General features: G+C 38.3%; 1 protein-coding gene across 6 annotated transcripts in view; it reads left to right on the top strand.

Moving 5' to 3' along the window:
* Window positions 1–15,190, top strand: part of Taf1 (TATA-box binding protein associated factor 1) — an 80,525-nt gene extending 65,335 nt beyond the window's left edge. For 3 of the 6 annotated variants that reach the window (XM_077107543.1, XM_077107546.1, XM_077107544.1), the window contains exons 33-39: window positions 1,878–1,945; window positions 2,228–2,344; window positions 5,606–5,731; window positions 6,539–6,640; window positions 6,917–7,073; window positions 8,344–8,521; window positions 11,292–13,185. In XM_077107543.1, coding sequence (XP_076963658.1) covers window positions 1,878–1,945; window positions 2,228–2,344; window positions 5,606–5,731; window positions 6,539–6,640; window positions 6,917–7,073; window positions 8,344–8,521; window positions 11,292–11,511 — 968 coding nt within the window. In that variant the 3' untranslated portion in view covers window positions 11,512–13,185. Of the gene's footprint in view, window positions 1–1,877; window positions 1,946–2,227; window positions 2,345–5,605; window positions 5,732–6,538; window positions 6,641–6,916; window positions 7,074–8,343; window positions 8,522–11,291; window positions 13,186–15,147 lie in introns of those variants that run through there. The other 3 variants (XM_077107547.1, XM_077107545.1, XM_077107548.1) reach the window with 2 other exon arrangements.
* The last annotated feature ends 297 nt before the right edge of the window (window positions 15,191–15,487 follow it).

Here is a 15,487-nt window from a genome sequence, read left to right as displayed (position 1 = left end):
GAGGTATGTTTCCTCTATCCCTGGTTTTTTAGTGTTTTAATCATGAATGGGTGCTATGTTTTGTCAGATGCTTTCTCTATATGTTGGCACATTTTTTAAGAGAAGCCAGACACCTGGGATTTTATGTGAAATCTCCCAATTGTTACCCAAGTAATTTTTTAAAGCTTTTTATTGAGCTATAACTTATGTATAGAAACGTGTATATTATAGGTGTATGACTCAATCCATTTTTACAAAACTGAATTAATTTTTTTGAATGGGCCAAATAGACTGGGTTGACTTGTAAGCTCAGGTTATTTGGAGAACTCTATGATTTAGTTAAGAATTAATTTGGACTGGGGTTGTGGCTCAATGGTAGAACACTTTCCTAGCATGTGTGAGGCACTGGATTCAAACTTCAACATCACATAAAAATAATGAAAGAAAGGTATTGTATCCATCTACAACTAAAAATATTTAAACAAAAAGAATTCACTTATAGGAAGTACCTTTGAGGAGATACATCATCAAAATGCAATGTATAGACATTGTTTGGGTTGTGCTTCAAAGATAACAAATGTAAAAGAAAGAATATTTGTGAAATAATTTGGTATTGTGTGTCTTGACTGGTTGCACAATAATGTTAAAGACTTTTAAATTATTTTAGACTTGATATAGTTGGATTTTTGTCAAGGGAGTGGTACTGGGGATTGTACCCGGGGACTGGCACATACTAGTCAAGTGCTCTCCCACTGAACTATATCTCCAGCCCTATTTGATTTTTATTTTGAGACTGGGTCTCACTGAGTTGCCCGGGCTGGCCTCAAACTTGAAATCCTCCTGCCTAAGCCTTCAAGTTGTTGGGATTATAGGCATGTGCCACCTGGCCTGGCTTCAGTTGGGTTTTTAAGATAGGTTCTATTGTCTTTTTCAGTAGATGTTATGTTTAGAGCAGTTTTAGGTTTGTGGCGAAATCAGGTGGAAGTTACAGAGTTCCAGTTCATATACACACAGCCTCCCCCACTGCAACATCTCACACTAGATCTAGTGGTATATTGTATGAATTGGTGAGCCTATGTTGACACATTATTGTCATCCAAAGTTCACAGTTTACAGAAGGATTCATTCTTGGTGAAGGCAATTGAATTACCTGTATCCATCATTTTAATGTGGCATACATAATTTTTTTAAAGTATGCTTAGTGACACATACTGAACAATTAATTAATGTATGTAATTATATGAAGCTGAAATTTGCTTCAAAATAACTTGGGAGGAGTCTGAAAAGTTCAATTATAAATAAAAGAAGATTAGTCATGTGTTAATAGGTGCTGAAGCTGGTTAATAGGTATGGAGTTCATTATATTAGTCTTTTTTTTTTTTTTTTTTTTTTTTTTGTCGCAGGGATTGAATCCAGGGCACTTAACCACTGAGCCACATCCTCAGCCCTTTTTTTTTTAATATTTATTTTTCAGTTTTCAGTGGACACAACATCTTTATTTTATTTTTACATGGTGCTGAGAATCGAACCCAGCGCCCCATGCATGCCAGGCGAGCGCGTTACTGCTTGAGCCACAGCCCCAGCCCTTTTTATTTTTTATTTTGATACAGATTTTCACTGAGTTGCTGAGGCTGACTTTGAACTTGTGATCCTCCTGCTTCAGCCTCCTGAGTGGTTGGTATTACAGTTGTGTGCCACCACCCCTGGCTATATTAGTCTATTTTTGTTTTTGTGTTTGAAATTCTCCATTTCTAAAAGTAGAGCAAAATTCCAAGTTTAAGATGAAGCATAATTTTTTCTGAGTCTAGGATAATGGACATATTGCTGGTGACAGAATATATAAAACTCTGAAACTAAAGTTTGCAAAAGTTAATGGCATTTTCTTATTTTATTTATAGGGCCTGAGAGTCAATATACTAAGACTGCTCAGGAAATTGTGAATGTCTGTTACCAGACTTTGACTGAGGTAGGTGATAAGAAGGAGTCCCCTTATGATCTAGCTCCCTGAAGTCTTTGTTTCCTTGAAAGAAGAGCCTTCCCTAACCATCCTATTTTAAGATGCAACATCCTATCCTCTACTCTCACTCTAGATCCCCTATGTCCTTTCCTGCTTTATTTATCATTTATGTTCTGCCACTAGATTAAAAGTTCCTTGAATACTGGGGTATTTTTGTCTGCTTTGGTTACGTTTTTATTTCCAGTGCCTAAAACATATTGAACAAATTCATTAATTGTCTTTGTTTCTCAGTATGATGAACATTTGACTCAACTTGAGAAGGATATTTGTACAGCTAAAGAAGCTGCTTTGGAGGAAGCAGAATTAGAAAGCCTAGACCCAATGACCCCAGGGCCCTACACTCCTCAGGTGAGTCTGAGGGCTAGTAATTTTCTCTAATAATTTTCTTATTGGTTTGGGAAATTGGGAGCATGTTAATAGATCTATTACTGAGTTACCGTTCTTCTCTGTCCTTCCTCTTCATATGCCTTTCGTGTGCTTTCTTGTCTTCTCAAAGGCTAAGGTGAGTGAGGGCCATGGGTCTTGGTGGCCTTGTTAAATCCAGAAGAGGCAGCTGTGGGATGAATGAGTGGGTGGGGTCTTAGTTGTTTAGACAGCATTTGGGAATACTAGATCATCCCTGAGTCACTCTAGTTCTTTTATCCATAACTTTTGGGGTCCTAGGACATCCCCTAGAATGTGGTTATAGATGCAGGCCACATTGTTTCTGTGCCTTATAAATGCCTAATTACTTATTCCCTATGGCTGAGATGTCACTCATTTTCCTGGATTGACTCCCTCTTCTGGTAAATAAAAACAGGTGATATTTATAATGTCTTAAATTTACATGTCAAAAAAACTAGAGAGTAAGGTAAATAAGACTTTTAGTCTTTCTGATCTGAATATACATAATAACATACTTGAATGTACTTAATAACATACTCTAAGAGGGTTGTCATATGTCCAGAGTAGAAAATAACAGGCTATAACTGGTGCTTGGTTTCTGTATTGGAGACACTGGTAGGATGGGAAACATGAGGTTTGACATAAAACAGTTCTGGGCTTGAGTCTTAGCTCTGCTACTGTCTAGCTTTGTGATCTTGGGAAGCTACCTTTCTAACTCAGTTTCCTTTTCTCTAAAATCTACTTTTCAGGATCATTGTAAAAATCAAATGAGTTACTTTGCCTCACACCTAATGGACATTGAGTTAATATTTGTTTTCTTCTCTGTATGAAAGTTTGTAAAGGTCCCCAGAGGCAATTTCACATTTAACCAAATATTTTAATGCAGAATTCTCCCACTCCCACAGGAAATTTTTTCATTCTGCCCAAGTTTCACTCTGAACTTATAATGCAACGTATGTCATCTCTGTTGGATTATTGCTGTCTCTATGTCTCATCCGTGCGCTCTCCCTATCTCTTTTACTCTCTCTTTCATCCCAAAACCTAGGTTACTGAGGGGCCAGGTATAAAGAACCCTCAGATACTTCTTCAAGGTCCAGAACAAGGAAAGGCTCTTGGAGTGTGTGGGCAGATTGGGTCAAGGGGGCTTGGGTGAGTGATGTTGCCCAGGAAGGCCCTATTTGCTAATAGGCCCACACCTTCCACAAGGTATTTTCTGGTAAGTTAAAGCCTGGGTATTAGCCACTGTTCTACAGAGGAGTCCAGCCACTGAGCAGCACCTTGTTTGCCCAGATCTAGGATAGTCTAAGCCTAATCCTTTAGTGAGTCAAAGCCTCAAGCCCAAAAGTCATCTTTCTTTCTTCCCTACCCCCTCCCACACTACCTCATGGCTGAGGAAAACCCATCAACTGTTCTCTTTCCTGAGCATTAGCTATTATTTGATAGAGTTGGAGTATTTCATATGGAAAGTAGGTTATAAATAATACTGTTTAATTTTTCTAGTTTACCCTTCATCATTCCTTTCACTCATACATATACATTTTAAGATAGTATGCTCAATACATTGCCTCTTGTGGAAGTTGCACATGAGTGACTGCCCTTACCCATTACTACTCTCAAATCCAAACGTAATTAGAAAGTTTTTGTGTAAATTTAACATGTCATAATATAATTTTGATTGTATAGAAACATGGCAGTAATCACACCTTATTTTCAACTTCTAAATGATTGTAGTCAATAATATATTTGTACTCCATTCTTTCCACCTAGTTTGCATTAGATCATACATTCAGCTTTATACTTTAAAACTATTTGTTTTGCATTTTCCTACCCAGTCCTTTCTACTTTCCCCAACAGGCTTTAAGGTTTTGTAGAAATTTCATTCCCTCATTTTCCCTTCTTCTGTTCCATCATGGTTTATCTGCTTTGTAATGCTTTAAACTCTTTTGCTTCTTTTCCTCCAAAACCACCTTCTTAATCAACCTTGCTTGCTTTCTTTTAAAAACACATGTAACATATATGTGGGTTTTCTATTAATAAAAGTAACACATTTGCTGGGCAAATTGGAAAATACAAGAAATAAGTTGCTGGATATCAATTCCACCACTCAGAAAGAACATCCACCAATTAATATGTTGGTGTGTGTTTTCTTGCATATCTGTGATGAACATGTGTGTTCATAGACACATTTTTTGGGAGGGGGACCAGGGATTGAACTGAGGGGCACTCAACCACTGAACCACATCCCCACCCCTATTTTGTATTTTATTAGAGACAGGGTCTCACTGAGTTGCTTAGTGCCTCACTAAATTGCTGAGGCTGACTTTGAACTCGCGATCCTCCTGCCTCCGCCTCCTGAGCCGCTGGGATTACAGGCGTGCGCCACCGTGCCCGGCCCCATAGACACATTTTAAAAATTAGATTGATCAATATATATGTATGTCTTATTTTTTTCACTTTATGTTATGAACATTTTATCTAGTCCTTGCTGTCATTGAATAGTCAATTTGCTAAACCCTGTTCTTTTCAGGGAAGAAAAGAGGGAAAGGATTTGTAATTTACTAAATGCCACCATTGGATACCTTTCTCTCTTAATTTTCATAACTCTGTGAGGTAGACATTATCATCCCTTTTTTACAGTTGAAGAGACCAAGGGTTAGAGAGAATAAGTCATTTGTTAAAGTCACTTAGCTAGCAAGTGGTGGAGCCAGAACTCAAACCCAGGGCGTTTTGCTTCAAAGCCCATGATTTTTTTCCACACTGTTTTGTTTTGTGGCTTACTCTGACAAGCTCATAAACTGTCAAACCATTCCATGCTCTTATTAGAATTGAAATGCTTTATTCTATTTCCTCTTAGATGTCTCTAAATCAAATAATCAAAATAGCACTGGTATGAAGCCCTGGGCCTAAAAACAATACAAGACTTAGAAAAACGTAGGTTATTGACCAGAGAAGCTGTTAGAACATAAAATTGTCCTTAGCTTTGATGCGTTTCTGCTTTAGGCTTCTTATTATATACACCTGATGCCTATCTGCTAGAATAGGCAACATTTGTAAGATTACAAAAAAAAAAAAAAAATTGTCCGTAAAGTTATGCCAAACTATGTTTTCTCTTTAAGTGGATTTCTCTGCATGACCTTTTTCTGCAGTGAATGCTCTAAAGGGAAATTCTTTGTGTTTCCTTTCCCTTCCTTTGGTAGAAGCTAAATTATATGTTTTGTACCACAGCCTCCTGATTTATATGATACCAACACATCCCTCAGTATGTCTCGAGATGCCTCTGTATTTCAAGATGAGAGCAATATGTCTGTCCTGGATATTCCCACTGCTACTCCAGAAAAGCAGATAACACAGGTAGGGTGTTTTTGTTTTTGTTTTTTTCTCTGTGTGGTTGGTAGTATGCCTGGGGGGTGAAGGGTAGAGGAATGGTGGGGGTGATATGACATACATCATGAATGACTGGGCCCCTTGGCCCTGTGAATGAAGGCTTAGAAATGTGATTGGGGGACGGATGGGGTAGGGAGCAGGTTACATGACTGGCATTGTCTTCTGTCTGTTCCCATGGGCAGAGTCAAAGCACAGCAGAATTTCAGGGAATGTCCATGTGTATAAAAGTTTACAAGGCGTCAGAGCAACCTAACAGGTGATGGAAAGACCAACCGCATTCAGAGTTCAAAATAATTGTCCTGCTACTTTATGTATGTTATAATCTGAATTAAGACTATTTATAAAATTAAATTTTAAAAATTGGCCTTTTCAAGAAATATCAGAAGATACTCCTAGTGTGAAGCCAGAAATCCTACAGTTATTCTCAGTCAGCGTTCCACCGGAGAGTATAAATCCCATGAGGGTTTTTCTAGACCAAAGAGTCTAACACAAGCTATAACAAAACCCTAGGTTAGAAAGGAAACATCTCCTTGTGACGATACAGTTAAGAGTAGACCAAGGACTTTCCAGTCCTTTGGTTTTCTTACCCTGGCTGTGATTTCAAAAGAATGATTGGGGAAAGTGCACATGCCTTGAGCTGTGTAAATAGCCCCCACTAGCAGTAGGTTTGGCTGAGATATCAGGGAGGAGCATCTGTCCTGGGTGAAGAACCCTGGGTTAACTCCCCCTACATGCACGTCCCTCAATGATGTGCTATTTGTGTTCCTTACTCAGATGCGCCAGGGCCGAGGTAGGCTGGGCGAGGAAGACTCTGATGTAGATATTGAAGGGTATGATGATGAGGAGGAGGATGGGAAACCTAAGACTCCAGCCCCAGTGAGTATACTTACAGAAAGCTTATGGTTACATTATACCCTTATATGATAGGAGCCCCAACAGTACAGGGCAGGCCAAATCCCAAGGTGATAATCAGAGTGTCTCCATAGTGAGCCCTGATCCAACTTTAATCCTTGGACCAGCTAAACAAATCTATCCACCAAAATTATTTAACTTCTTGTGAGGCAGCAAGGGGGGTGGTATGGGACTGGAGGTGGCTTCTGGTTTCTTACTTAGTCAGTTGATGGGGCATTGACCCTCCCTGGTCTCATTCAGGAAGGTGAAGAAGGAGATGGTGATCTTGCAGATGAAGAAGAAGGAACTGTGCAACAGCCTCAAGCCAGTGTCCTATATGAGGACTTGCTTATGTCTGAAGGAGAAGATGATGAGGAAGATGCTGGGAGTGATGAAGAAGGAGACAATCCTTTCTCTGGTAAGTCTTGTTCCTTTGCATTTGCTCCTATAAGTTCTTGGCCACATTTGTTATTATCCAGAAGCTGCCTTTTTTATTGACGTCCCATTTACAGACATGAGACATACTAAGCACTCACAGGATGACCACGTTCATTAGCCTTAGAGGAACTGAGAAACACAACACAGCAGGTATAGTAGACAACAGTGGAAAAGGCAATGCCTAAGTGGCAACTTGGATTTGGATATTTGCTGAAGATGAGAATGAAATATTATATGTGGCAACAGGGAAGGAAATTAAGAAAAAAGATAACTGTTTCTGGATTAATGTCAGTAGTAGGGGGAAGTAATGGAGGGGATATAGGAAATAGGTTGGACTGAAATGAAGAAAGGAAGTTGTTAACTTAGATTCAGATACTAAACTAGATCTTTCCACTGTTGACCCTAGGCATTTTACAAGAGAGGCATCTGAGGTAAGGAATGCCTATGTAGATATATGAGACGAGTCTTAGGTTTGGAGTCTTAGGTTTCCCATCCTCCTCCTCCTCCTCATACCCTTCAATATCTACATCAGAGTCTTCCTCGCCCAGCCTACCTCGGCCCTGGCGCATATATATATAACTGATTTTGGAAGACCAAGCTAAACATGTTAATTCTGCCAAGTTTATCTTTTTATTTATTTATTTTTTTGTACCTGTGATTGAGCCCAGGGGTGCTTTACCACTGAGCCACACCCTTTCCCCTTTTTATTTTTTGAGACAGGGTCTCACTAAGTTGCTTAGAGCCTAGCTAAATTGCTGAGGCTGGCCTTGAACTTGGAATCCTTTAGTCTCCTGAGCTGCTGGAATTATAGGCATGTGCCACCACACCCAGCCAAGTTTATCTTTTTTTTTTAATTTGTTCTACTTAGTTATACATAATAGTAGAATGTATTTTGACAAATTGAATATAAATGGAGTACTTTTGTATACAAACTTCTTCTTTTGACTGTACATGGTGCAGAGTCACACCAGTAGTGTAATCATACATGTATATAGGGTAATAATATCTGTCTCATTCCACCGTCCTTCCCACACCCACTCCCACTTATCTTTTTTTTTTTTTTTTAGTATTTTTTTAGTTGTAGAGGGACACACAATATTTTTGTTTATTAGTTTATTTTTTATGTGGTGCTGAGGATCGAACCAGTTTCTCACACATGCTAGGCAAGCGCTCTGCCACTGAGCTACAGCTACAGCCCCCCAGTTTATCTTTTAATGAACCAGAATCTGTCTTTTTTTTTTTTTTTACAGCTATTCAGTTGAGTGAAAGTGGAAGTGACTCAGATGTGGCATCTGGTGGTATAAGACCCAAACAGCCCCGCCTGCTTCAGGAGAACACAAGGATGGGCATGGAAAATGAAGAAAGCATGATGTCCTATGAGGGAGACGGTGGGGAGGCTTCCCATGGTTTGGAGGATAGCAACATCAGGTAATGGGCAGCAACATGCTACAGGGCTGTGGCATCAGTGCCCAGCTATGATGTCAAAGGGTCTAGCATCAGATTGCTTTCATCCAGCAAACATTTCCTGTGCACCTACTAAGGCCAGGCATTGTTCTAGGCCCTGGGGAACCAGAGGAGCAAGATATATCCTGCTGTTGAGGAGCTCTTCTAGTAGAAGAGACTGACACAAACAAATCATTACAAATACAATGTGATAAGTGCTAAAACATAAGTAGGTACAAAGTGTCAAGACACCATTGAGGAAGGAGCATCTCATTCTGCTTGGTGTAATCAGGGAGAGTTTCACAAAGAGAACATTTGAACTGGGCCTTATGGGATGAATGAATAAGAGTCTACTAAGTAGATATTGTGGCAGTAGATGGGTAGGTCTTTACAGACAAAACAATATATTCAAAGGCACAAAAATAAAACATAAAATGTATTCCAAAGCAAAGGGAGATTGTTGGGGAGTAGTTCCAGAAGTAGCAAGAGGTTAGTGGAGGATCTAAAGCATGCTAAAAAACATTTGGGTTTGGTTCTATGGGTATTAGGAATTATCACTTTAAGAAAAAGGAATTAACATCAGGTTTACATGTTACATAACTCTTAGGGCAATGTGGGACAGATGATGAGGGTATCAACAGGGTTTTATTAGGAGGAAGGGAAAATGAAGGGGCATATTTATTTTAAGAGTTAGTTAAAAGGTAGATAATTTGAGTTGGAAGGTAAGGAGGTCAGGTAAATAATGAAAGAGAATGTTACCAAGATAGCAAAGAGGAATAATGGTATTAGGGTGAGATAAGGAAAGAGAGAAAAATGAATTTGACTTTGGGTATGTTGGATTTAATATACATATGATACAGCCAGCAAGCAGTTAGGAATCATATTTATTTTAGCTAAGATGTAGTTCCTTCCTTTAACAAGTTTAGTCTACAGGAAATCTAACACAGGTAAACAGGAAAACACAGTGTAACATAAAAAGCACTGTGGCAGGCAATTATGGGATTTTTCTGGGGTTTGGGGAAGGGGGGGGGAAGGGAGCTGGTTAAAGAAGGTAACTACGGGAAATATGAATACTTATTAGCTACATAAAGAAGAAAGCAGAGGACATTCCAAAGACCAGGAAATTCTTGAGGACCCAGAGGCATGAAATATTTTTAGAGAATACAAATAGATAAGTGTGGCTGGAGCTTTTGATTGATCCATGTAAGATATGTAATAGAAATGATTTAACAGGCTAGTGATGTACCTGAGTGGTAGAGTGCTTGCTTAGCATACATGAGGCACTGGGTTTGATCTCCAGCAATGCTAAATAAATAAATGTTTTAAAAAATGATTTAAAGAGATAGATAAGGACCACATTTTGCAGTACCTAAAAGTTTTGGTTAGGCATTGAATACGAGTAGTATGATCTGATTTACAGTTTAGAAAGATTGCTTTGTTCCCCAAAAGAAAATGGGCAAAAGACATGAATTAATAATTCACAAAAGAAATGCCAATAAATGCGTGAAAAATGCCTTACCTAATAATCAAAGAAATACAGTAAAACAATTGAATTGCAGTTTTTTAACCTATCAGACTGGTGAAGATTAAAATGGATGATAATGCCCAATGTTGGAAAGAGTGTGAGGAAAAAGACATTCTCAAACTACTGGTGGTAATGTAAATTGATAAAATACAGTGAATGGGAGAGAGGTATTACAATTTATCACTATAAATAATTTTTCTAATGTACATCCCTGTTGGCCCCAAAACTCCATATATAGGAAATTATTCTGTTGGAGTAATAAAACACCTTCGTTAAGATGTTTGTATAAGGATCTTCATCACAGCATTGTTTCTAATAGTGGCAAAATTGGAGACAGTTTAAATGTCCTAGTAAGAGATTGTTAAATAAATCATGTTACAGCCCTATACAGCAGAATACCATGCAGCTATTAAAATTATGCTATAGACATGTTTATTGACACAGAAAGATGTTCATTATAATCATTAGAGAAAAAAGCAGATTCCTGAAGAACATGTAGAGTATCTCACTTGTAAATTTTAAATAAATGTTTAAGCATCTAAAGTGCATAGAAAAAAGTTGCAAGGTCATATACCAGAAGATTATTTCTGGATGGTGGAGTTATTGGTGTTTTTTTTTTTTTTTTCTTTTTTTATGGTGTATGTTCTAAATTTTTTAAAATAGTAAACGTGCATTACTTGTGTGTTTTTTTTTAAGTAAAATTCAGAATAAACAAACAAACAAAAAATAAAGAGCACTCTGGCAGAAGCATGAAGATTTAATTGGAGGAGAGCAGGACTAGAGGAATGAAGACTTATTTCAGTAGTAAAGGCCAGAGATAACAAAGGACTGAGCCAAGGCAAGCAGTGTAGGCATGGAAAAGAGGGATAGAAATGAGATATACTAAAGAGAGCATCTTTAAGATTATTGATTAAATTTGGATACATAGGTGAGCCTAAGTATAAGTGGTAGATGGAATCTTGAGTTTGTCAGAGCGTCTGTGGTCATGTTAGTTGGCAGTGTGTGTTGTTCATGTGTAGGGGAGTTTTGTTTTTGTGTATATGAAGTTGGCAAGTTGATGTTTTTGAACAGGATCATTTTTCTCTCAGGGGCATGTAGAACAGTACAGAACCAGTTACTTTAGTGTCCAGGGGAGATGAGATGGGCTGATCCCTTGGTGGCACTGAGAATGGGAATGGTCAGCTAGAGGACAATGCCCGAGCTTGAGAGATGACATGTTTCTCTTCTCAGTTATGGGAGCTATGAGGAGCCTGATCCCAAGTCGAACACCCAAGACACAAGCTTCAGCAGCATCGGTGGGTATGAGGTATCAGAGGAGGAAGAAGATGAGGAGGAAGAGCAGCGCTCTGGGCCGAGTGTACTAAGCCAGGTCCACCTGTCAGAGGACGAGGAGGACAGTGAGGATTTCCACTCCATTGCTGGGGACAGTGACTTGGACTCTGATGAATGAGGCTTCCTTTGGGCCTCTTTGGTCAGCTTTCCCTGTTCTCCAGCCTAGGTGGTTCACCTTTGCCCAATTTGTTCATATTTGTACAGTGTCTGATCCTGAAATCACCAGATTAACTAACACCTTAGCCTTTAATAATAGGTAAATGATACTAAATCACCTCTCCTGATCTTCTCGGGGCAATGTCACCCTTTGATTTGAAACAAAGCAACCTGCTTCCTCCCCTACTACTACCAAAAAGAGAGAGCAAGCTCACTCTTTTCTAGTGCCCTCATTTAACTCCATTTATTACTTTTGATATACTTTTTCCCTGGGGAAGGAGGAGAAATTATGAAAGGATTAATAATTTTATGTCCTCTTGGTATATTAGAAATTTTCCAAGCATGGTATTATTTCAATTTTCTAATTTGCAGGCTGGAATAGATGAGAACACTCCTGCTGGAACAGAGAATTGGGTTCTGGTGGGTTTGTACCACACTTTAAAAACAAACCTGTTGGACAGACTGTCCATTAATTTATTATTTATTTGATTATACAATGCCTTGTTCCTAAAGAATTTGAGGCAAATGACTTAAGTCCTCTGAAACAGCCTGTATGTCAGAAATGATATGTTGCCATGTAAATGTGTTCTGTTCCTCCTCCCTGCCCCCACAGGGGAAATGTTAGGTAAATGGTAAGTTCCTTAGGGCAAAGACTGTGTCTTCTGTTTCTTTTCATGCTTAGGATATGGTTCTGTGCAAAATAGCTGCTCAGTAAATGTTCCTAGAATCACTGAACCCTCAAAAGATGTATTACTGAGTATCTGCTCTATGATTAGCACTTTATCAGATCCTTGGGATGCAAAGATAAATAAGGCACATTCCTTTTACTCAAAGGGATAAAGCTGTGGGAGGGGAATGGGAATTCAAAACATGTTAATAAATCATTATAGTACTGTGAGATAAGTGCAATTAAGAAGCTAGCTATAAAGGATAGGGAAAAATAGAGGAGTGATCATGTTTGAAAAAAGTCAGGGAAGTCTTCCTGGAGGTAATTTTAAGCTGATTATTGAAGAATAAATTAGTAGGAGCTTGCCAGATGGAAAAGTCCAGGCAGAGTGTAACATGAAGTGAAAAGGCCAAAATCTAGAAATGGCAGAGTGTGTTCCTAGTTTGTTTGTTTGTTTGTTTGTACCTGCCTTATTTCAGAAAGGATTTAGGTGGTTTATGATTCAGTCTCTTCAGTGCCGGAATGGCTAGAGATGAGACTGAAAGATGGGCAGGAAGCATATCAAGAGCTTTGAATTTGATGCTAATTAATGAATTTTATATTATGGAAACTGAAAGCTAGAGGAGTGATATAATCAGATTTGTGTTTTAGAAATTTTCTGTATATCTAATGAAGAAAGAAATTGAAGAATCATATGTAACAGACATGTATGATCCCATTTTTGTAAAAGACAAAACCATGTGTGTATATTTATATGTGTTTATATGTACTTGTATATGCAAAGGAAAAGGTCTGAAAGGATATATGCTAAATTGTTCATGATGATAACCTCTGGGGAATGGGAATGCAGGGGAGGGGGTTTACATGGTTGTATGTATACTAGGTGGGTATTGTGTTTTTATTTCTGTATTGTTTGAATTTTTTTTACAATTATGTATTATTTTCGTAATAAAAAATTTTAAAATTCCAGTAATAGTGTGGAGAATGGTTTGCATGGGAGCAAATCTAGATCAAGTAAGGGGGAATGGAGCCATGAGTATTGGGGTCGGGAGGAGGGAAATGGATTTGAGACTTCTTTAGAAGGGGTAGAATCAATAAGACTTTGATCTATTGACTTTGGGGGATGAAGAAAGGAAGACTAGAAGGTGACATCTAGAATTTTAGTTTGGGAAATTGGATGGGTACATGATATGGGTAACATCTAGAATTTTAGTTTGGGAAATTGGATGGGTACATGATATTCATTCAGCATTCATCAAGCCATCTGTTTTTATCAAGCAGTTCAACACATGCTAATACAGAAAAGTATGATATAGCAAGGAACTTAAGGTCTAGAATGAGAGATATGTAAATAGACAATAAAAATGGTCATTCCAGTAAATGGTTATTTACAAGATTTCTTGGTAAGAATAATGAGTTCTGAACCCTGCTTGTGCAATAAGGAGACCCTTAAATGATATTCCATGAAGTATAAGGAGTTTATCAGAGATTGGGGTGCAAGACAATCTAAACAAAGGACATAATATTTAGGAGTACAAAATATATCCCTGGAACTACAGGTAGCTCTGGATGGCTGGAATATATGGAACATGTGTAATATAATGATTCCAGCTGGACACGATGGCATTTGCCTATAATCCCAGATGCTCGGGAGGCTGAGACAGAAGCAAGGTGCTTAGCAACTCAGTGAGACCCTATCTCTAAATAAAATACAAAATAGGTCTGGGGATGTGGCTCAGTGGTTGAGTGCCCCTTAGTTTAATCCCTGGTACTTCCCCCATCAAAAAAAAAAAATTATATATATATATATATAAATAAAATGATCCCAAGCCTTGGAATCAAATGCTTATTTTAGAGCAATCACTCTGGCAGCAGTATGAATGTGCCTAGAGTAGAGAGGACTGATGATAGATGAGAGGTGATGGAAACCTAACTGTTAACTGAGGCAATGACAGTAGGGATGGAATGAGAAGTATGTCTTAGAGATAGATAATGGAAACTAAGAGACAGTGGAACCTAGGGTTCTGATTTTAGGTGATAGAGTAAATGGTGATACCATTCCCTGTAAAAGTTGAGGGCCTTTGGAAGGTAGGGGAAATTGCTATTTGATTGGAAGCATGTGAGTTTGAAGTATGGCCAGCTATAAGGCTTAAGATTTGTGCAACCTTGTGAAGAGGTGAAATCACCCAGGAGCATGAAGGACCAAATCTTGGTGAAGACCAATAATGTGCCATCAGAAATAGAAAAACTGAAGAAAGGTATTTCTCAAATTGAGGAAGGAGTTTTAAGAAAGAAAAAAAGACACCATATATGCCAGAGATGTAAGTAAAATCAGGTCTGAGAGACAGCTTTTGAATTTGGCAATGAGAAGGTTCCTGGTTACCTGAGCTAGCAAAAGCGGTTGAGCAGAGTAGTGAGATTGAAATGCAGCCAGAGGCAGGGTGAGGAACAGATAGATGGGAGGTGAGAAAGTGATGATGAATAGAGATCATAGACCACTCTTTTCAAGAAATTAAGCTTTGAAGAATAAAAGAGGTAGTCTTAAAATTAGAAAAAAAAGAGGTAGTCCTAAGATGGAAGATAAATAGGCCTATGCTTACAAAGTTATAGAATAGGTGGGGTTTGATTTCATTTAGGGGACAAACAAGTCTGTGTTTGCATATTTACAGAGTATACAAAAAGATTGGGCAAGATGTACTTCAGACTTGATGCTTCTAGGAGTGAGGTGGAATGGAGGGGCTGACTTCACTCAAAACCTTTCTGTTTAAGCATTTTTGCTTGTTTGTTTTTATTTTCTGATGGTCACTGAGGAAAATGGGAGCTGGAGCTGACTAGAGAGCCATCAAAGGATTACTGGGTGTTTAATGCACAAGTGAGGTACTGTTAATTTTAAATGGTACCAATTTATTGTGTGATTTTTTTTTTCTCCAGGGGTGTTTAGCAACAAAGCTATCAAGGTATAGAAGCAGAAAAGGTAAAAAAAAAAAAAAAAGTCTGAATTGAAGACCTGGTTATGAGACTGGTGGATTTCATTTCATTTACCCTTTCTTGATTATTTTGTACCCATCTAGTGTTGGACAAGTAAATGTGAGAGTATGAAAAATGATAAAATATAAAACAGTGTACTTTGAAGGTACAGAGAGGGACATCTAACACCAACCCTGGAGCTAAGAGAGATCTTCCCAGAGATAACTAGTAGTTAGCTGGACAAAGAAGGCATCATTGGGAATGGATAACATTCCATCAGAGAAAATAGAATGTGCAAAGAGCA

This window comes from Callospermophilus lateralis, chromosome X (genome assembly GCF_048772815.1).
Source record: "Callospermophilus lateralis isolate mCalLat2 chromosome X, mCalLat2.hap1, whole genome shotgun sequence".
NCBI lineage: Eukaryota > Metazoa > Chordata > Mammalia > Rodentia > Sciuridae > Callospermophilus > Callospermophilus lateralis.
This window is presented reverse-complemented; position numbering and strand designations above follow the sequence as displayed.